Source organism: Opisthorchis viverrini (genome assembly GCF_000715545.1).
Source record: "Opisthorchis viverrini unplaced genomic scaffold opera_v5_710, whole genome shotgun sequence".
Taxonomy (NCBI): domain Eukaryota; kingdom Metazoa; phylum Platyhelminthes; class Trematoda; order Opisthorchiida; family Opisthorchiidae; genus Opisthorchis; species Opisthorchis viverrini.
In genome coordinates this window covers 38,190-61,211 of record NW_008752367.1, presented here as the reverse complement: position 1 = coordinate 61,211, position 23,022 = coordinate 38,190, and the positions used below count along the sequence as shown (strand labels likewise).

Here is a 23,022-nt window from a genome sequence, read left to right as displayed (position 1 = left end):
GTGGGAGAGTGAAATGACGGTAACACACGAGCTGGAAGGCGAACTGTATAGAACGCCGTTGGATTCTCTGGGCAACACACACAAATAGTTAGGCTCGGATGAAAAGTCCAGCAGGTTGGAATGAATATGTCATGGAGGCAGTTGGGGTCAGGTGGAGAGTTTGTTGTATTTGCAGTTAATGGTGCAAATGGGCGAGGGGGTTCGGTCAAGAGAAGAAATGGAACAATTGCGGGTATGCCATCAAACTAGGTATGATAGTGCTGTACCATCATCGGCCTGACATGCTTCGGTTTTTGAACAGCCCTGTAACGGACGTCACATTTAAGGTGATCGAGTTGGGATGTGCGGTTCTTTGAGTAGCGGGATTCATTTCAGGCTGGCTGGGGGAACAAGGTGGAACGAGGCCGATGTGGGATCTCAGGGATTTTGATCCGTTTGGGGGCTCCTGTGGTTGTAGATCACAGGCCAGGTGGACTGGATAACAACAAACCACGTCGTCCGTACCGGATATTGCCGAAGTTCAAAGCTTGGGAAGATTAGTGGATGGGATGAGATTAGTAAGGCATGGTGAGTTTGAGGAGGCGTCAAATGGGATAATGTGCACTAATATACTTAGAAGGAAAAAGTTGACGTCAACCGCGATTAGGGTGATGACAACAATTGATTATATTGGATAGGACATAAACTGATTTGTACTAAATAGACAAAGGTTGGGTTTGCTAACATATGATATTAAAGTACATTGGATCTAACGTAAGCCGATATAGGCATGCAGAGTGGTGGTGTGGTTAGAGAAATCAGATTTATATGGGCTGAAGCGAGCGAACATCCGAGATGACGGGTTGATATGGCGTTTAATAAATTAGTTGGACAGCATCTGGAGAGAAAATAAGTGTAGGGGAAATAGTCTCCGGTCCCCGAAACACTGCTGTTTGCTTCAAGTTAACAAGTGATGCATGGTGAATAAAAAGCCTTGGGGTATTAGTCTTGCATGCTGGTGGCGGAGGGTTAGGAACCTTTGAATACATACATTTCTCATTGTATATGTTCACTCCTGGGGGCGAGATGGCCCAAGTGGTTAGAGCGCGAATTTACTGACCGGAAGGTCCGTGGTTCGAATCCGACCTCCACCACTCGACTTCCCCTGTCTAGGCTTGGGCAACCTGGCAGTATCCCAGCCCTCGTGCTTCCTTCGGGTGGCATGACAGCTAGGCACCGAAAGGGTGCTACAGCTGAACGCTTTCTTTCTTTTTTCTTACTCCTGGAAGCAGTAGGTAGGTGTGTGTTGCTTGGTTGACTAGGTTGGCTTTGGTACGGTACAACCACAATTACGGCAGGGGCATCTACAGTTCCGCACGTCCGTTTCCGGGCTATTCCATCTGTATTTTTTGACGTTCCATCTGTTTTTTGACGAATTTCTTTTTTTACAGACGGGAGGCAGTTTTTCCATTTTTCATTTTTTCCTCGTCTGTAACTATAACTTTGCCAGTTAAATGGCATGACCGGGACGATTCCAAGCCAGCAGCAACAAACAAAACAACAGTGCTCTTCTATCNCAGCTAGGCACCGAAAGGGTGCTACAGCTGAACGCTTCCTTTCTTTTTTTCTTACTCCTTGAAGCAGTAGGTAGGTGTGTGTTGTTTGGTTGACTGGGTTGTCTTTGATACGGTGCAACCACAATTACGGCAGGGGCATCTACAATTCCGCACGTCCGTGTAAGCCATGAGCGTCATGGCATCTCCGGGCTATTCCATCTGTTTTTTGACGAATTTCTTTTTTTACAGACGGGAGGCAGTTTTTCCATTTTTCATTTTTTCCTCGCCTGTAACTATAACTTCGCCAGTTAAATGAGATGACCGGGACGAGTCCAAACCAGCAGCAACAAACAAAACAGCAGAGTTCTTTTATCGATTTCCTGAATTAAAGACCATGCGCAGAACTGCCGGCGATGGGCGAAGCACCCGTGCTACTGGAGGGATGGCGGGTATACAAACGCGTCATGGTACAACGCAGCAGGATGACCCTCCCTGCGGGACGTGCCGGCCACCAGAACGATTGGGTATGGGGTAAGACCAATTCAATAATGAAGACTGTTGACTTGAACTAAAACTGAAAAAAACTGTTGCTAGCCCTCAGTGCCCTTGTGCACTTGGGTAATTGACCAGGGTCTCGAAAGGAAAAATGGCGATCGGGATGCGTAACTGTGATGGCGTCCCTTCTGCCGGCCCCTTTTCTTGACTTTCCGGATAGCACTGGAACGACCCGCATGAATCTGGGACTGTAAACTGAAGGGTTCGGACAGCGGGCAACTCATTACGGGCTGTTTGCAGGATTCACCAAAATGGACTGAAGTGAGAGGGCTACCGGTGCCGGACGCCAGGAGCTGAATAGACGCCGCGTCGCGCGTTCTCCCTCTGGTCTCCTGTTTGGCTATAATTGTGACGACTACGAAATTGTCAGGATGTAGTGTTCTCGTCAACTTATTTAATCCATCTGCAGCTGTTTCTTTACAAATGGCATTGAGAGGTTGATCCAAGAGTTGCAGTTTATTAATCCAATCGAGGCCCAGAAGATCAAGGCCTGTATATTTTGTGAGGTAGTGAGTACCATTGAGTTGAATCCCCTTGAACGTTACGGAACAGTTTAGCTTCCCGGTCAGTTTGAAGCTTCTATCAGATGCATTACGAAGGGTGCAATTTGTTGGCTCCACTTGTGGCCTTCCAGTTACATCCCAGGTTCCTTTTAAAATCAGAGCAAGGTCAGAAACTCTGTCAAGTTTGAGGGTAACTGGTGTGCCATTGATACCTACTATGACGAGGCTACGTCGACTGGGGGATTTCATCCTGAATCCCTGTCTAGGCTTGGGCGACCTGGCAGTATCCCATCCCTCATGCCTCCCTCGTGTGGCACGGCAGCTAGGCACCGAAAGATTGCTACAGTTGAACGATTTTTTTCATGCTGAATGTAGTGATCATGGTCACTGCTTGTGTCCTTTTGTCGGGTCGGTTTTTGCTTGAGCACTTGAAGTTGTCTTTGCAGCACTCTTTGTGACCCTTTCGACTGCACTTACTGCACCTGTGGTTACGGCAGAGACAGCCGCGTGAACAATGCCATTCTTTACAAAACCAACAAGGTGTAGGCGGTTTTTCTTGGAGTCGTTTAGAATGTTAGTGCATTTTTAAAGTTATTTCGCATACAATGTCAGGCTGAGAGAATTGGGGATGTCAAATCATCGCAGCCTTAGCCTTGAGATTGATAAGATGCTGGCGTTCGGTGGTAAGTTTCTGGAGCGTCAACTCCGGATCCTGCTTAATTTGACTCAGTAGCCGGGTGCGAATATCTGCATCATGTGGCGATTGAAGACCAGCCACGAAGATGAGACATTTCAATTGATCCTCGGTTATGGAGCTGAGCTGAAGGCGCTTGCATCCTTTTGATTGCACCGGTATAAGTGATGAAATCTCCAGTATCCCTTTTGGTGATCTTGAGACACTGATAGAGAATATTGAACAAGGAACTTCGCTCACCGAATATTTGGGCCAGCATCTCTGAAAGAAGACGGAGGTCCGACTGTTTTTTATTGCATTCACTGATATACTGTTGCTGCTAGAAAATTATTTGAAGCAGCTGTGCCAAAACTGGCATCATAGTTTCGGATTTTTGTCACTTGTTTTGACTTGTTGAACGGTCGTTCAAATCTGTATCGGTCCCTTGGCTTTCTGCTCCGATACTACAGTATACCAGAAGACTCGTTAGCTTCAGACAGCCGTCTATGGAAGATTATTACAACCGTATTTACAGGGTCATCACAGAGTGTTCCACAAGGTGGTGATAACACTCACACTCGTCTCCATGGTTCCAACCAAACCAACCCTCGTTACCCTGTGGCTCCGCTTCATTTTTTACCCACTACAAAACCTTTGACATTTTCTCTAGCCACTCACTGTTCTACTGTTTCAGCTTCCTTTTAAATGCGTACCGTCGTTCGTAATTCCGTTGTGGAACCGTGGCTGTGCACCCAATAGCATGAACTGATATATTTATTGGGCTGCATTCCAGTCGAATAGTATGTTTCGGGCCGAAACTGGAGAGGCACACAATTCTGAAAATGTCCCTGCTGCCACAACCGGCGTGGGTCAGTCCACTTTTAATTGTAAATCGCTGGTCACACGACGTTCCTGGTTAGCCCCAACGACATGGGCAAAGTTTCCTAACCGCCGTCCAACTGTACAAGTCAGGTGAGGTCCATAATCTTTTTTGTGTTTCCTTTCTCGTTGTTGATGACCTATCCATAGTCTCGTCTGTTAACATGACAAGATCGGATCTAAAAGCGGTGGATACCCCAGTATTCATCCAGCGTACTCTAACTTATTTCATTTATCACATTTTGGAGGTGCAAAAACATGCATTATCTGCATTATCTACTCACTGGCATCTCACTGTTGTATGACTGAGGAACTCTCTTCTATGGAAAACCCACTGCCATGAGGCATTGGTTGACCAGAGAGCATCCATACATGGCGTGCAATGGCATTTATTCGGAGATCAATTCCGGGTTTTAAAAAAGGAATCAAATAGTGTTTGCCTGTTAAAAAATCCTATGGTTTGTAAGCCTTGATCTTCTGATGAACATTTCAGAGACTTTCGAAATTCAAATGTGAACCTAGCTAATTGCTGTAATTCCCCGTTTCCATTTTTTCACTCTCTCATTATTCTTCAGCTTGATCTCTTTGTCATGCGAACTGTACAAGTTGCTAGCCATGAGGGCCTCAGCCCTCGTTTGATTCGGAATTCAGAGATCGTAGCAAAAGGGTGATTCTCTCTGGTAATACTGCAGGTGTTTATTGCTGAGTTCACTCGACCGATCGTTAATGCTATCCAGTAGGACTAATACCTTTTTGTGTTACCGATGTGGCTTCACACCAAATCATTAATTTTCGCCGCCAAGACCCTCCATTGGACTTGAAATTGGAGGTTTCAGGAACGGACAGACTTACGATAATGTATCGGATAAGTGGGATTGTTAGTTTTTATTTATTTTGAGAGGATTATGAACAGAATGTCTTTCGGGCCGATTCATCATCCGGACCGAGAGCTTTCTCTTCCAGGGTGTTCTAATTAACAAACAATGGCTACGAAAAATAGTACGACTTGTAACTATGACCTTTCGTACGTTTTTTTGAATTCCGCAACTTGCAAATACCTGTCACATTGTGACGGGTTCTGCTGGGTGTGTACAGATTCTTTTTCAACTCATGACTCTGTCGAAATGATTTAGACATGGTACACAATTTCGGGAGGTTTTCTCTCCCATAGCTCTACAATGACATGGAATCATGAGTTTTTGATTAGTTGTCGCCTATAATGTAGTCGTGTGGTGGTAATGAAAACCTCTGGTTATCGTATATGAAGGTTTTCCGTTACGCAACATCTTACATCCTCTTTCTCATAGGCATGCCATCCCACTTGAGGAGAAAGACTCGCCGGCAGCCTGGGTTGGTGATTTTGTTGATGCGGCGGTCCCCCTACGCCAGGTTGAACCTACTCCTAGCGTGTTTCGGTCCACGCCGGAAACACCAACGCATGCAGACGCACCTGATGAGAACCAGGAAGCACTGTTGGAGTTTCTGAAAGTTCATGGTTTTCGGCCTTATCAATTGATTCTGTTTTTGTTCTCCATAATCACCTATGTGTCTGATATATGCTCGGATGCCTACCTGGTCTATGCTTATCATCGGCAGGTGAGTTGTAGTTTTCTAAGTACTGTTTAACCAGCGTTGTTCCAGCGCTATTTCCATCCTTTTGTACCAAGTCTGGTCGCCTCTAGACAAAACTGTGGAACACTATCGTGCAGTTGTCCTTTACTCCTAGGGCAGCTAGTGGTTTGAAAAGAATACTTAGCCACAAAGAGGTCAGAGACGGTTTTCCATGCACATCCAACATCACCCTAGGAGAACATGAGTGCCACTCGGTTTGTTCGTATAGCCAGAAAAGTCCAAGTTTTAGTGCGTCCATTTTGACATGGTACAAGATACCCCCCAGTATTTTCACTTTTTTTCGTACCTCTTTGTAACGTCACCGCGAAGAATGTTGACTTATTGCAGAACTGGTGCATGCAATCTTGGACTGCGAATGCTACTGGATATTTTCATCACTTATGGTGCCAGAGGTAACCTTTCCTAAAGTTAAGTGGCCTTACATAGAATAAAGTAGTAAGGATAAGTTGACTTCGTAGTTGCGACACATGCTAATCCACTGCAAACATTTACTCACCGTTTTTTATAGCATAGCATAGACGTCATACATGCATAACCATTGTGTAGTACCAGGCATCGCTTCCACTTCAGGCCAACGCAAAATTAAGATAGATAAAGATAAAAAGATAAAGCGTTCAGCTGTAGCACCCTTCCGGTGCCTAGCTGCCATGCCACCCGAAGGGAGCACGAGGGCTGGGATACTGCCAGGTTGCCCAAGCCTAGACAGGGGAAGTCGAGTGGCGGAGGTCGGATTCGAACCGCGGACCTTCAGGTTAGTAATCCGCGCTCTAACCACTTCGGCCATCTCACGCAAAATTAAGAAAGCCATTGTAACGTTGAGAACTGTGAGGTTACCACACTTTCCTGGATTTTGGTCCACGTCCGGCTCGTCACCGGTCCTAGTGACTAGTGTTTCTGTCTCTTCGTAACCGGATGGACCAGGCAAAATACGTCTTTCCTTGTCTGGCGATGTTTTTGTTGGATGACATTCGTGGGGATGTTAAGCCAACTTAACTGACGGCGTCTTACTCTTATGCAGGGTTCAGATATGCCTATTTCTCACATAGGTGTGAGTTGTTTGGTCTCAGTCACTTCCTTGTACTGAATTAGGCTCTTAGTTATCCCACTCCCCCCGTACTTTGTAGCCTTCCCTCGAAACTTTTGTCCTGAAGGTTGAACGAGAAGTTGGTACCGGTATTTACTGCTGACCTATTGTAATCATGATGATCACTGTGGCTATTGGTACATTTTCGTGCCCCTCACTATAACGAAAGGTGTATTTAGCAGCTCTGCTAAAGGCTATATTTTCAAGTCCTCCTCTGACTTTGCACAATGCTTGTGCGCAGCAAAGTATCGGTGCTTCTAGGTACCTCGGTTATTTCACACGATCATGCACAAAACCAAAAAATCGGACTTTCTCATTTCTGTCAGTTAAGAAGCCGGACAGTATCAGGGCGTGTGATGTGCAGTTTCGCTGTGCAGGATGAGTGGGACTCAGAAATGTGGAAATCACAGGCAATTTCTATCAAAGCATCGCTAAGTTGGTGTGTCGAATATGTCGGAGTGACAAGTTGAGTCCTCAAGTTTGGCACACTGCAGGGACCCATAAATTACTACAGTTCATGGTGGTAATCTTCTGTCACAAAATCCGTGATAAGTTAAACATCTTTTATGCTTTAAATAGATGCCCAAATCATTCGAATGTCGGGCATGGAGTACCGATTCCTTAGCTTAATCACTCCTTTGTTCGCGGTCACACCACCTAACCCACCGCTGATTAGCTGTATTCGTGTAGTTGACCATTACCAATTGGAACGACCCTACTTTTCAGTGAATCTTTGATCTTCAGTTCTGGTTGGTCTTACACAACTGTCCAAAATGGCCACTAATTACTGACTATAAGTTCACTGTCCGCCTAGCAAACCGGATTGGGAAAGAAGCGGTCATCTAGTATGGGCCTTTATGTGACGTACAGTACTTCTGACTGTGGTGGGTACAGCGAAGTTTTGTTTTTTAATGTTTACTGCCCAGTATATAGACCCGATTCACTTTTCGCTACCCAAAATCTCTTTCAAATTGTCGGCAAACAATTCGGCATTTATAACGGTATTGTGTCTTGTTCCTATGCTCCCAAAATGCCACTTTCGGTGAGCGAAGGTGCCTTCCAGTTCGTTCATCAGTCACTTTATGTGACCAGCAATGCGAGCAAGGCTAGATTCAGGCTAGTTGATGCGTTCTGCTTTGACTGGCTATGTCTGTCCAGCCACACGGAAAAATAATAGTCCCATTCCGTTTATAGTTTTGTTGCTAGTTTCCAGATGCACCCAGTAACATGTATCCTGATTCGTCTCTTTGGTCTGATCGGTCAGCGCGTCGGCAGTTTGTATCAACAATGATTTGTATAAAAGTTCACCTTGTTTACTTTAACCGATGTGGGTGAGCGCCGTTTGAATTCAATATCCACAAATGGACAACCTGGATGTGGCCTTCTTTTGCGCGGAGAGATGGAGGACAGGAGTTGGCGGGAACTGAATTTCTGTTGCCCATTAGCCGGTCAAAAACGGTTGCCCACTGTAGTAGTCTATCGGAACGAGCTGTGTCGAACGTTCTTTTGGTAGTCGATCGCATTCAGCGAAAGCATGTGACGGCTCGTTGCGCTCATCCCTACGTTGGTGTTACCCGTGTATTCTCTTCCAAGGTGTATCGTTATCGTCCGCAGGTAATCCTTAGCACACCGTCAGCTTTGAAGCAACATCTGCGGAACAAGTTAGTGAAGCTTACTCGTGATATGTTGGATCCTCACTTATTTACAAGATAGTGGCGGCTCAAATTAGTTAATAAGTATGTCTAGTGCAACGTGTTCTGGGTGAACTAAAATAGATTTCTGGGTTGTTGGTCTCCGTTTCTATTCTGGCTCCTTCTGCGAGTTCTCCCGTCCGCTGAAATCCACCAGCAATAAAAAGTAATAATAAACTAGTAATAAAAGAAGACACACCGGCATGACTTTCTTCCAAAATCTACTGTTTGTGGTTTTATAACTGTGCAAATCTGCCCTCAAACTTCTGTCGTATTGGTGTTTGGTTGATAGGCCTCTCGACTTCCCCTGTCTAGGCTTGGGCAACCTGGCAGTATCCCAGCCCTCGTGCTTCCTTCGGGTGGCGTGGCACCTAGGCACCGGAAGGGTGTTGCAGCTGGATGATTTTTTTTATTTACTAGCCTTGTCTTTATTTTCGTTGCAATTAAGCGATCCATGGATGCAGTAATGTTACTCATCATCCAGCCGTAATATTCTTTCAGTGCCTAGCTACTATGTTACCAGAAAAAAAGCACGAGGGCTGAGATACGGCCAGTTTACTTGAGCCTAGACGGGGGTAGTCAAGAGGCCGGGGTTGGGTTCGAACTACGGACCCTCGGTTTAGTTAGTTCGTGCCTTAGCCACTGAGTCACCTCGAGCTCTGCTTAGCGCTCAATACCAGCCGGTGGGTTTTTTTTAAGCAATTGTTCGTTTGCGAGATTACTTGGATCCGTCTTTGTATTAAGATGGATTTCGATACAAATAGAAGTGCCGATAAATCTTTCAAAACAAGTCAGCAATCACGGCTGACGCTAGCCGACTGCGTTCGGGCAACCGAGTGGAATTCCACCCTTTCGGGTCTCCTTTTCAACATATAATTGTGTCTCCTTAAATGAATGGACAGAGGGTGGTTCCCGTAAGTTAATCACGTACCATTTATGGGGCAAAACCGAACAAGTCGCAGTCCGGATACGCGGTACTTGTCGTGTCACGTACGATTTTCAAATTCGGCTGAAAGAATTACGTAGGCGCCGAATTTGTTTTTGCTTCTTCTGAAGTAAGCGTCATCGCTGGTGCTACTCTAAAGTTTCCCCTTAATTGACTGGTAGTTTACCAACCGACATGCTAAAACCCTGCCCTCCACTTTCATTGTAGGGTGACTACTACTGGTCTTATATGACCTTGGCATTACTCATAATCCCTGCCATGGTTATGACTGCATTCAGTTTGGCCTGGTATGTCCTCGATCGGAAGGTCAACGTTGATCCACCCCGAACTTGTCGTGTATGGACATTGCGCTTATTCTTCCATGGGCTCCAATTGGCTCCGATCGTTCGGTACGTTGGTCTTCTACCCGAATGACTTCCCTACGTTGTTCCATTCGTACAAGCAAATTTATCTCTGGTTGCTCAGTTTGCATACTCCTATTTTCTAAACGGCTTGTGGTTTGTTACAAGAGCCAGGATGGAGCACTGTTTTCTGTGATCTCTTATCTGTCGATTTCACGTTCTACTTGTATTATACATTAGTTTGCCTACTGGGTAGTGATTCGTACAGTGCAAGAACATTATGATATGCTTTGGGGACAGCCATCATGCGATGCAGTAATATCGCATTTATACAGTGACAGTCACCGTCGGTGTTTACGATACTGTCATCCATTTTGAGTAACCAGTACACTGTGTGGCAGTCATACGAAATCCACATTTCCGGTGTACAGCCTTAGGGACAGATTCGCAACCCAGTGTGCTACTGCGGAGGTTTAGGTCGGACGTGTCAGTGAGATGGCCGTGGTATCCTTTGTGTCAGAACCGTCCCTTTGGCTCTATCCAAGCTTTCAAAGAGTTCAGCTGTATCACCCTTTCGGTGCCTAGCTACCATGCCACCCGAAAGAAGCACGAGGGATGAGATATTGCCAGGTTTTCCAAGTCTAGACAGGAGAAGTCGAGATGCAGAGGTCGCATTGGAACCATGGATGTTCCGGTCGGTAAATTCGCGCTCGAAGCACGGAGCCATCTCGCTTTCAATGAGTATCGTAGGCCATTATAGTCCAATGATTTCCACAGAACATGGAGGTTGGGATATGGGCCCTTGGTTACTGTGTACCCATAACCTTCCCTTCCATCACGAAGAGACTTACCGTGATGTGGCGGTTTGTGTTTTTCCGTAAACCGTTGAGCTACATCTGGGGGTGTCCGTGTGATACTGGCGGAATCTACTATCAGGTTGGTCAATAGTTAGAGGTCTGTGGTCCTTCAGGTTAGAGTTGGAACATGCATTGCGACGTGTTCTTCAAAAAGGACAATACATTTGCGTCTCCACCACTGCCTTGTGGTCGGACTTTTTAGCCAAAGGCTTTAATTGGAGACCTTTGTCACCTCCCCATCTAGGTGTAGAAGGTGTGTGTAGGCTGGAAATATCCCAGCCCGCGTACAACCACGATAACTGCAATTAACAACACCTTCACACCACATCGGCCGTCGCATGGTGTCATCAGGCGGCTGGCCTTACTTTCTGCATGCAGCAAGGCGGATAGGTGAAAACAGACTACTCTTGGCGCCTCTCTTTTTCATGTACTTTCTCCCTTCCTTCACCCCATTACTAAGTCTCCTAGGCCCATCCATTAGGACTGAATTCCTCATTCATTGTGTAACAGTTTGACGTCAGCAGGCGCTGACAACACCAGGGATCTCGAAATCCATCTTCAAACCGCCACGCCCGGTCTGCCTGTCTGTCTGTTCTTAATGTTCGCACTCTTGAGCAGGTAGGGTAACAAGCTACTCTTGATCTCACGATGGATTCGCTTGAAATGGATGTGTGCTGAAACGCGGATTCATTATGCGAGCAAAGTGATTGAGCTACTCGCTTCAGTCTACGCACCTTTGGCGATCCAAAGGCCACTGAGGCAGGATGTGCAGTGGTCGGCGTCGGTCTGGAGTATTCTTGCTTGCTTGCCTCTGTATTGTTCGTCTGGCAACGTCCGTGAAAAAGTTTCACAAGCTGAAGCTGATCTCTCTGTTTATTGTGTCCGTTTAAGCCTCAACCAACTGTAGCTCCGACACCATCAAAGGTGATGACCTAATTGCCTTGTTACGGTCCCTGGAAACCAGCTGTCAGCGAAACAACCAAGAACTGAAACTGACAGGGCCATCTTCGGCAAGGAAGAACGCTTTATCCACTGGGCTGAACACTCTGAAGGACAATTCCTGCGAACACCTACCGCCACCCATTAGAATCCTATAACTTCATTGGAAGCGTGAACGGTGATCCTGTAACCCCACGCCCATGGCCTCCGAGGTTTCTGACTGCATATGTCCTTTCAAGCACCTCCAGCTGCCGGTCTGGATTACCCTCCACCCTTCTAAATTGGGGTGAAGTCCTCGGTCAGCGCTTGTATATATTCTGTTCGCCTGTATCTGGGCAAAAGAGGCTGTCTCAGAAAACTGGTGAGAATAGGTGATGGTTACCAGTTCGAAAAAGGCCCGTGGTTAGTGCGACACAAGAGAAGTCAGCTTGATTTCAGTTATCCTTCTTCGCCTTATGGTGGTTCATGAAACACCGATTCAATAGCAGCAAGCAGGATTTAGGCCTAGTATGGGGTTACATTGACTAGATCTGCACGCTCCGTCAGGTACTAGAAAAACACCATACGTATAAGCGACCCACAATTCTAGAATTCTTGGATTTCCGATGCGCATTTGACTCGGCTGATCGGTCTGTTCTTGCTGACACGCTTGCCCCGGACGCTCAGGTTTAGGATCCGATGCACCAGTATTCGTTTTTTGTATGATAGTTTGTGGGCAGTAAGTCGCACGGACTGGCTTTGACGATATATTTTGTTTTGGATGCTCTGCGTTCCTATTTGTCGGTTGTGTTCGTGAGTTTTCGAACCTAGTTTCAATGTGCTCTCGTTTGAGAGTGATACCAACTTTCATATAATAATGATAATTAATAATCTGACTCAGGAAGTTCAGCTATAGCATGGCCTTCCTCATATATTCGCTGGGATGGCGTCTGCAGTATGCTATTCATCCTGAGATCCCGGTGGATAGCACGTGGTCTGTTGACCCCGGGAGCCTCATCGTGATAAATTGTATACTTATTTCACAAACAGGGGGCTAAAAATTCTCCTTCTTTAATTCTACAGCCTGGCCGATGCAGTCTACTACGGACTAGCCAGTCGACGAGCGGAACTTAGTTTGGCGATGGCTGTACAATACACTCAGCTCATGTTGTACGAAGACGCCGATTCGGCTATGCTGCGAATGATCGAGTGCTTTATGGAAGCTGCGCCGCAACTGTTGCTCCAGTTGTACATTATCATCACTCAGGGAACGCCGGAACACAAAGTTCAACGTGAGCCTTCCTTCCGATTTTGTTGTTGCTCAATCGTTCACCTCTCCCACACTTTCCATAACATTGCGAAAAAACTTGATTTTTAAAAAAATACATCTCGTCGTAGGGTTTTCGGCTTCCGAGATGTACACGACAAGTCACGAAAAACTAACTCCGAAAAAGAGTAACTTGTGTTAAATTTATCGTGTATTTCATCTATTTGATTGCCTAATGCATCCCATAGGTGTCAAATCGTGTTGGTTGAATTCTAATTTAGCCTATTTCTCATGGTCAACTTTCCATCCGTATTACTCCTGCTCGGCTAAGAAAATCCTCTTCCGAGTTCTACTGAGCTTAGACTTATTCCTACACTAGGTCATTGGCATACCCGCTGATTGTATCGATCCTCGAGGAAGTCTGAGGGACCAAACCGATTGATCCACCGAACGAGCTTGCTGTTTGGAGAAGCTAGTAACCCTCAGATGTATCCAATATAGGTATCGTGATATATGGCGCCTTTTGGCAAAGCACTGTTTTATTAAATCAATCCCAAGAAAACATCTTCGGGATACATATCCGAAACGTGTTCCATGGTGACACGTACTGCAACAAAATTACCGCAGCAAACTTCAAAAGCATTGCGTATTCGTGGTATCCAAACTTCGACAGGCTTGGTCAGGATGTTGGGTTTGGACCTTAGCCTAGGTCTGTCAGGAGCTACACCATCATACTAGCCTCAGCTATAACGGTACTTCTGTATAGCTATACCGAAGCCAAAAAATGCCAGGGAATAAATAACTGGCTTCAGTGGAAACTGTCAGTGTAGTTTCGAAATACGTAAAGAAAATATTCAACACTGTTTACTGTTATTCACTGGGGCATTTCGATTTCAAACGGTGTATTCAAAGAGTTTTCGCAGACATCCCATGCGAATGAATCAAACGTTTGATCGGCCACCTGTAACTCAGAACTGGAATGTTCAGTTACTCTCTGGAAACTTGCAATTCCTAATCCTTTCGCGTTTCTGGCGCTTTCCAACGCAGATAGATAGTTGTAGAACACTCAAGTTTCACTAAAAGATGAAATCACAATCGAATGGTAGCGGATATTCAAATTTACACAGGTACAAAATACCTGTGGTTTCGATAGTTTCTCATTAGGTCACATACTTATGAAGGTTAGAACTATAAAATATCTAGATGAAACCGAGTAGAATACGGATGAAATATCTCCAGGTAGACGCTACAGCCGACACGAGGTCGAATGGCTTGACCAGTCTCGCCAATAGAATAATTCTGGTGCACAGACCGACAGAAGACGGACCATTGGTTTGTGCGTGTGTGAGGTTGAATGTATGTCTGTAGTGACAAGCTGTTTCGGCCACATGACTTCGGTGGCGCTTTACATAAGCACTGTGTTGACAACGTGCTTGCTGTGGTTCCGTAGTCAATTGAACCTGTCCCATCTTTCCATCCATTTTGCTGTAGACGAAGTGCTGAATGGGATTTATCAAAATCAGACGTTGGATTCCTCACACCTGCTCATGGATCTCCATGTTTACTTAAAGCTAATAGAGCCAGGGCAGTTTACTTAGTTTACCATTCTTTTGCCTCTGAAGTTGAATATGATCTGTATCTGCTTTCTATATAGTATGGCAGGCCAAATTTACTCTATCCGATGTCTCACGAAACTTGTGCAAGCCATTGCAAAGTGTCAGGTTATCGGGTTGAGAAGAAACCAATGTACCCGAGCCTGCATTTCAAAGACCATTTACCGACAGATGGGCTCTGCGTAATAATGAAAAAAATGTGCAGCTGTAGCACCCTTTCGGTGCCTAACTGCCATTTCACCCTAAGGTTGCACGAGGGCTGGGATACTGCCAGGTCGCCCAAGCCTAGACAGGGGAAGTCGAGAGGCAGAGGTCGGGTTCGTGCCACGGACCTTCCGATCAGTAATTTCGCGCTCTAACCACTTAGTCCCTCTCGCCCCGATGAGGGTTGTCCCCTTCCGAAACTCTGCAAGTGTCAACGTGAAGCCTCTATGAGAGTTGTCCCCTTCCAAAACTCTGCAAGTGTCAACGTGAAGCCTCTCACTGTAGCTCACCTGATCATAGAAGTACACAAAGTGCCTTACCACGACAAATTCTCTTTGGAAGGGTTTGAGAAATCCAGTGGTCTCGACGAAGTTTTTGCGTCGATGTGGGCTCAGGTTTCATAAATCTTGCAACTCCTTCCAACTTGAGAAATCCCTTGCTATACCAAAGCCAAAGTACTACTGTGTCCCGTATGTCAAAGGCAATCCAAGTCATATAAAGTTGTGTCCACCTTGCAATTGTCTAGGCTCCTTGACGACATCTCGTATTCGTTGAAAATATCCGAATAGCTTCTCTCTGTATTTGGTTTTCCAATAGATTCGATTCGATGTTAGATAGTCTTTAGTAGTCACAAGACCAAATCACCTGGAGATTAACACTGTTAGGCCAGATCCTTCCTACCGTACTCTTTTGAAAGGAATTATTCCTGTAACTGGGCTGCAGGCTGCGTCAGGTGTGCTTGCTTGTTTCCATGACCCCCAGGGCCAAGTTCTCGACGTTTCCGCGCCGCAAACGACGAAACGATGTGCTGCTTCAAAGTATCGCATCTGGCTGTATTGGTGCGCACAAAGTTTTCCTTCAAAAATGCGTCTGGAAGTTGAAGGTGTGCACACTTCCCCGTCATTGATTATTACAATGTAAACTCCATTTTATGCGTTGCATAAAAGCCACCGACTTATATGAACCGGTTTTCTTCGTGATTGACCCGGTGGTTATTAATCTATTTTTGGAGTTCGTCAACTGATTTGAAAGCGTTTCTTCACCAGTCGAGGAGACTTCATCGGCGTGCGGTTGATGGGGTAGCTAGTGAAGCTTTTTAGGTGTTTCTTTAAACTTTGACGTGATTGGTTGTTTATAAATCCGATCACCCAATGTACCAATGGTTTCGCGCCACACAACCCGTGTGCCTTGATTGATGGGTGATCTACGGAACTTTATCAACAGAACCGTCGAGATTTACTGTTACAACTGTACACCTTAGACAACCGACACATCACCTTAGTGGCTAAAGCAAGCGAATAACCTTGTCGCATCACTAGTTGTCAATGGAATTCGGGCCCCATCGTCCTTGCAGCATCAGTAACACCACACTTCACTCTTCATCATTCACATTAGTTGTGAAATTTTCACCTTATAAACGTTTTTCGTTTGGCTTAGCTGTGCGCCTTGGGTTTCCTCTTTATGGTATATAGACTTCCGTTTCTCCGCATTCTTGTCACCGATAGAATCAGTTCAGTCTAGTAGTCTCACAACTAAGCGATTAACGAGCCATTTTTGACACTCTCGTTGAGCTAATGCACCAATTTACATCTCCTAGTCCACCAAATGTGGATGTGACATGTCAGCTCACCTGTCGATGACGTTTATACGTAAGATTCTCCAGTCCCTTCCACTGATGTGTGCCACAGGTGACGTGTGCTCATTCTGTCTTTACTTGATCAGGCAATCATGACTGTCACTTTTTAAGAATGTTGGATTTGCCGTCTGTCGATGTGACCTATCCCTAATAGACTGCCTTAATTCTTGGAACGAAATTTTTGTTGCTACTCGCTACCTGATAGTAGTATGATGGGTGGCCCACTTTGTTCAACAGATTTTTTTTGCTTGTTGTTTTCCGATTCGTAGTTGTCGCTCAAATCGTGTCGTGTTTCACGTCGTGGTTATCCCTTTCCTGGTCGCTGACGCATTATCAAACAGCTCTAAGAAGATCCCGCGTGGAGAAAGCCAATTTGACGTGGCTGGGCTCAGTTCTGTTCTTCTTATGGAAATCATTGATGCTAGCCTCCAGAATTCTCGCCCTTGCTCTTTTCGCTGCCATTGTGCAGGGTATGTGGTTCGGGCTGGGCTTGGGATTACACTGGTTGCTCAGTGTCGGTTGGTTGGTCACTCGTGGAACCACGTTCTGCTCTCCTAACCCACGCACTTTCGCAGAATTCCTGTTCGACATGGTCCTTGGTGCAGTGTATTGCTTCGACGTGGTCAATGTACGGGAAGGTCACAGTCGGTTGTGGTATTTAACGTGCTACACTACGATAGGTTTGGAGAATTTGCTGGCAACTTTTCTGTGGCTGGTCTTTTCCTCTGCAGAAGTCACAGTCCCACTCTCTCCTCAACATAAGTGGATGCTGCGTTCGCCAAACCTATCTTCTTGGATTCGTACGGTTCCCCAGTGGGTCTTACCAGTGTGCGTTATCGGCTCATTTGTTCTTGGTGTGTGGATGATGCTGACGTATTATGTGTTCGCACACCCGTCAAAGAATATCAAGGTACTTTCCACCCCCCCCCTGGATTTTTATCCTTCATTCACGTTGAAATTCCTCAGTAAGGGATGCTCTCCGGAGGAGCGAAATACCACTACATGCGGGTATCATAAACGTACTTGACATTATAGATCGCATGCATGTGCGGAACCAATATCACGATTCGTCAAGTATGGATGTGATACCGTGTGCTTTATAACCAGTTTTAGACGGTTTACGCGTAGCTTTGTCATTTATGCATTATATCCAGAGACTCGTGTATGTCCTATTCGTCTGGAAATCCTGGTATCACTGATAGCTGTCAGAGGTGTTGTTGACAGCACACTACTAGTGCTTCGTGTCATTATAAGATGATTGAATTTGTCCGCGTTTTACACAGCGACACGTGAGATTTAACTGTACTAGTGGAATCCGTACTTTCCGGTGACCTTTCTCATCTCACATCTTGTTTCCGCCTCATAGCTTAACAGTCGTTCAAAGTTATCAGAGGATTTGGAACTCATGAGTGTGTTCCGTCGATGCCCTGGTTGGATGAGCTGTTACTGCTTTTCAATGTCTTATATGTCCTATTTCCGTTCAGTTACCTTTTTAACCAGTAGTCTCAACAGTAATCATCTCAGTTAATCTCTTCAGTACCGTCAATTTTTTCAGCTGCAAGGGGTGATTAAGTATCGCTGCCTACACTGCACTGTGGATCCACTGCTAATACGTCTTCAAAAGGGTAGTATGTAAGCTGGGCCTCGAGTGGGAAGCAGGCTTGTCTCCTCCCACAAAGCTCATGTCAGAGACCGTAGCCGAACGTTTCCTGTCCGATAAATTGATAACGCCTGGTACTATACAGTAAACAAAACAGCTGGACGACAAGTAGTGCACACTGAACCTTGTCAGCTGCTAACATGTGGCGTAGGATTGTCGACAGACGTTAACAAAAATGGACACACGAGCAATCAGATCGTAGGAGAGTGAGTGGACCGCAATAGAAATAAGGAGAAAGCAGTCAACGACTCCATGGAGGGCCGTAACTTCATGGTCGTTACATAATTTCGGGGAGTAGAGAACCAGGTATCTGAATGGCTGATATACGAACACATTGTATATCATGTGTATATCAGGGATTGCACCCCTTGTTGCATAGCATCATTGTGCATTGGGAAACTGGCTTCGATCTCACACCTAGCCTACCGGGTGCGACGGTATATGGTCGGATATAGTCAGAAGAGGAAAGCTAAGGAAAGTGGATGGAACTCATGAGTGTGTTCCGTCGATGCCCTGGTTGGATGAGCTGTTACTGCTTTTCAATGTCTTATATGTCCTATTTCCGTTCAGTTACCTTTTTAACCAGTAGTCTCAACAGTAATCATCTCAGTGGGAACTCACGAGTGTGTTCAATCGATGCCCTGGTTGAATGAGCTATTACTGCTTTTCAATGTCTTATATTAACCAATAACATCTTTCCGTTCACTTACCTTGTTAACCAGTAAGAGGATAAATCTCTTTAAGAGTCTCCGTATGTAGTGACCTGCCAGGTCTTATTGGTCTTTCGCCCCACAAAACTCATCTTGTTCATTTAGAACTTCCTACACTCATGGCGAAACTTTGTCGCAACGAAGAGGTATTCTTTTTCTCCACCAGCCGGTAAAAAGCCGAAGTTAACTGCAAGGATAGGTACTCCGATGATTCTTCCAAGATGTCCCTTCGGGGTGCTGATTGTCGTGTGCCACTTATTCCGTTATCCTTGGTTCACTCAACGTGTCTCACGTTTTGTACAGGAAAGAGATGGTTTCAATAGCGGTGGAGGGAGGGAGGTCAAACGATCTAACACTCCATTCCTTGGGGGCAAAAACCGCTACTACTTTTGCTGAATTCAGCGTTGAAATGAGCACTAAAAATGTTTATCGCGTAGACCTGCAGTCGTTCATTTGCATCCAACATACTTCATGAAAACTGTCTTTTCTAAGGCATCTCAGATCTCAAAATATTCATTTTATCTTGACTGGTGCACAACTTTTATCGTCAACATGACACGTTGACTATTCATGGCCAACTTTTTATTAATTTGGGCGCCTCCACTTCCTCACTACTCACCAGTTGTAAGTAGCGTTGTGACCCCTTAAACCTTCACCTCCTCACTACTCACCAGTTGTAAGTAGCGTTGTGGCCCCTTAAGGTAGTGCTATTCACAGCCTGCCAATTTCGGATGACGATCCAAAGGATTCGTGCTTTCTGAACTGAAGGTCAGATTGCGCACAGGCCTTCGTCGCTCCCAAACAAAGCCTTCGTCTCCAGCCAGAGTGCCTTTGTTCACTGCTTAAAGGAAGATTCTCCCAAATGTCGCTCCCCTTGGAATGCATATCAAAGCTGGACAGATGCACCAACCACGAACACAGGTACATTAAAAAACAACCAGAAATTTAGTCCGTCTGTACCGTCGTCACTCCCAGATAAAGTCTTCGTCTCCAGCGAGAGTGCCTTTTTTCACTGCTTAACGGAAAATTCTCCCAAATGTCGCTTGCAGTGCTTACCAAAGCTGGACAGATACAGCAACAATGAACACGGGCACATTTAAAAAAACAACAACCAGAAATGTCTGATGGTTGAGAGTATGTTGTGACTGAATTCGGGTTTACTTAACCGGGACCTTGACTAAACTCTTCACGTCAATTGTTCAACTTATCTGCCATGATACGGGTTGCGCAACCGATAATCTAGGCCATCCTTACGATTCGAAGCAGTATGATAGACTCGATCGACGCAGCTCTTACTCCAAGCACTAGCAAGCAGACGTTTGGATTATTTGCAATTATTTACTGCACTTTCGGAATAGTTATCCAAAATTCGCACCCGAACAATTTTATTGCATCGATGACGCGCAACGCTCAGGTACGGACATATTGACCTGTTAAGGTGGGGTAACTTAGGTGAACCACCGTACGCTTTTGGGTCAGTGGTAAACATTACTGGTTGGTAACAACCAGTTGATGATATTGAGACTCCCATGGCTTTCTGTTCCGTCCACTATGGTACATCAAAGGACACGATAACTTGAGACATTTTTTATAGAGACGAGTGAAGATTGTCACAACCTATTTACAGGGTGACCGAAGTAGTTTCTATAAGTTTAGGCTGGAGTTTTCGTGATTGGTTGAGAACCATCGAACTACAAGTGCTAGATTTTGATTGCTTCGCATTCTGATCAATCACAGCATAGTTTAGTTTGCTCCGTCGCCAGCTCGTAACATCTCCCTCCGATCGACGTAGTTTCCAATTCTCTAGACGGCTCACCTCCTTACAGATTTATCCCATTTTAACTGGCGATTTGTTCACATATGCCATCATTGTTTTCATGTTGACTGACTTGACTGTTTGGTGTGCTCTCCTTTTTCACAGATGTGTGTTCCATGTGATTTACTTTTCGACTGCAATGCAGTTCCCACTATTCACTCGGTTGCTTCGGTACCTCCTATGGATACGAAAGCCTGCGAACCCACTGAGACACCAAGCAATGCAGATTATTTATGAAGTAAGAATTAAAACGGTTTCATCCATTTTCGCTTCGTTGATATTACTTCTGGCGCATTGACCGGTTTTTTTCCCGAGGTCCGAAAATTCTCGACCTTCTTGTTTTTGTGTTTACGAGGCACTAGTCATATCAGAAGAATTTCGCTTTTAAAATAGTGATTCTTGTGCATTCAGTCAGCTTTCTGAGGGTGTGGAAGTGTATCTCACGGGAGCGCACTCGCCTTTGGGAGAGATGAGCTCTGTGGGGCTGAACTATTCGTGCCCTCCTGTCCCACCGATCAAACACTTGTATGTCTCGCACAGGAACGTTGCACTTGCTTCTTCTCCTTCCATTATTGAGATATTCTCGAGCAGATTCCTACATTAGTATGTAAGTCAAGTCAAACCTGCACACAACGATCAGGTGATGTGGGGTGCGGGTTGATTTCTGCGAAAAGACACATGGGGATCAGAAATTGATTGTTTCTAAGGTACTGTGGCATCGTTCCACCGACCCCCAACTACTGTCTTATGGATGTTTAGTTTACTGTGTCAGTCGGTGGTCACTCGTCGTCAGCAACACCAGTGTGCCGCGTTCAACTTCTCGAAAATCACGTCTATTTGTTTAGATAGAGACTTATATTTGGGAGGATAACGAAAACATACACGAATTGATCACACTTCTAGTCTACTACAAACATCCGGTGTACACGATGCTCTAAGCACTAACTCAGCTTATCGCTGGCTTACGGGTAACACGACGTTGATTGTCATGAAATATGACCGTGGCCTTTTTCACTAAGTCTTTCTTTCTTCGTGGTTACGTTATAGTTGAAAAATGCGCGTGAAACGTGATCAACTACACGCGGAGGGCAGTCTGTTTTATGTCGTGGCCACTCATCTATCGATCAGGATTCCACAGCTCTGGAAGACGAATGTCACACTTCTGACACCTTACCTTTTACCGGTGATCCAGGTGAACAGTGCTCATTGCATTTTTTGAACCAATGTCTCAGCTACTAGTCTTGCTTTTTTTAAATAACCTTTTAGCTATTTCCGCCCCTCATTCTGTCCAAACTTTGTCAATGGGCCATCGATGTTTGCATTCTTTTTATTATTCATTTACTCCTCTCCCCTCATTTCTGCTATACTAGTCGCTTTCACGAAAGCAGAGAAGAGAAATATTTGATTTTGGTAAGTCTTTTCTGGGCCGATCGGAGGTGGAAAACCGATACTTGCGAAACTAGATGTAAAGACAGTTGTGTGGTAGGGCGAGCCAGGCTCATGTATGTCACGGAACGCAGCCAGCCAATCAGAAATGCGCCTAAATCTAGATCCGGTTTCGCTTCGTCGTTGGTCCTAAGTCGTTGCCACCTGATAGTTCCCTGTAGTTCGCCATGTCGCGTCCGTTTCACAGGTTTTGTCAGGAAACGCTAATTACCACCCCCTACCTCTGGTCAACTGAAGGCCTCGGGCTATGTGGTGCTATTATACATGCCGCAGAAGTAGTTTTCAGTCAGACTGATCTTGTTACCCTTAACTTGGAGCCACTTATGTTGAGAAGCATGCACTTTCCCACCCCCCCTCCAGCCATTTGCTTCTACGTTTAGGAGCACTAACTTCGGTAAACTTTCATGGAGACAACTTTACTTCGATTGCTTCTTATTTCAAGCATAACCTGCCTCACCCAAGTTTCCCGCATCCTGGGCTAATAAAACCAGAATAAATGTATATTATTGGACTCAGTTCCTGTTTAGGTTGCGGGGATCATGGCGTTTCGTGGTATGTTTTCAGCTGTGGTATGCAACTCTATTTATTTGGGGTTTGAATAGAGCCTGCAGTCTCGGCACAATTACAAACTGTCCTCATCGAATGATCCACGGGAACAGTCGTCAGCTCACCTGGTGGGTTTGTCAGAAGATGTCTGAAGTTTTTTTTTTAAATTGCTGTCGAGTGGCGGGTAAGCTGAGCCAAACTGTTTGAACTGCACAACTTCCTGTTTGGCACTTCGTGAAACCGAATCCTTCGTTGGGAGATTTTGCATTCAAAAATTCCGTGGGTCGATTATCCACAGCTCTTAGTTTGCAACTTAACCTCAATCTGAATCAAGGCCGGTAAAGGAGACAAGTTAGATTCCTAGATTTCTTGGATTTTATTGCTTTGTATCCTACCTGATGCTTCTCTTGGAATCATCTGAAGCTCGGTCTGTACCTACCAGCGCATGAGCAAGTATCGCGGTCTCTCCGTCCGATATGTTGCTCAGTAAGTTCGTCATCGTGGGTAGAC

The 23,022-nt window shown here is 45.4% G+C and overlaps 2 protein-coding genes across 2 annotated transcripts; one reads left to right on the top strand and one right to left on the bottom strand.

Moving 5' to 3' along the window:
- Positions 1-3,224: 3,224 nt before the first annotated feature.
- T265_12001 (hypothetical protein) lies at positions 3,225-22,780 on the bottom strand (the record flags this gene model as incomplete). Its single annotated transcript, XM_009178879.1, has 2 exons — positions 3,225-3,492; positions 22,638-22,780. 2 exons carry the CDS (start codon positions 22,778-22,780, stop codon positions 3,225-3,227), a joined length of 411 nt encoding a protein of 136 aa, XP_009177143.1.
- Positions 3,966-21,917, top strand: T265_12002 (hypothetical protein; the record flags this gene model as incomplete). The annotated part of the gene is made up of 7 exons (XM_009178880.1): positions 3,966-4,238; positions 5,453-5,741; positions 9,706-9,887; positions 12,698-12,906; positions 16,604-17,244; positions 20,626-20,758; positions 21,568-21,917. 6 exons carry the CDS (start codon positions 4,069-4,071, stop codon positions 20,755-20,757), a joined length of 1,623 nt encoding a protein of 540 aa, XP_009177144.1.
- Positions 22,781-23,022: the final 242 nt, after the last annotated feature.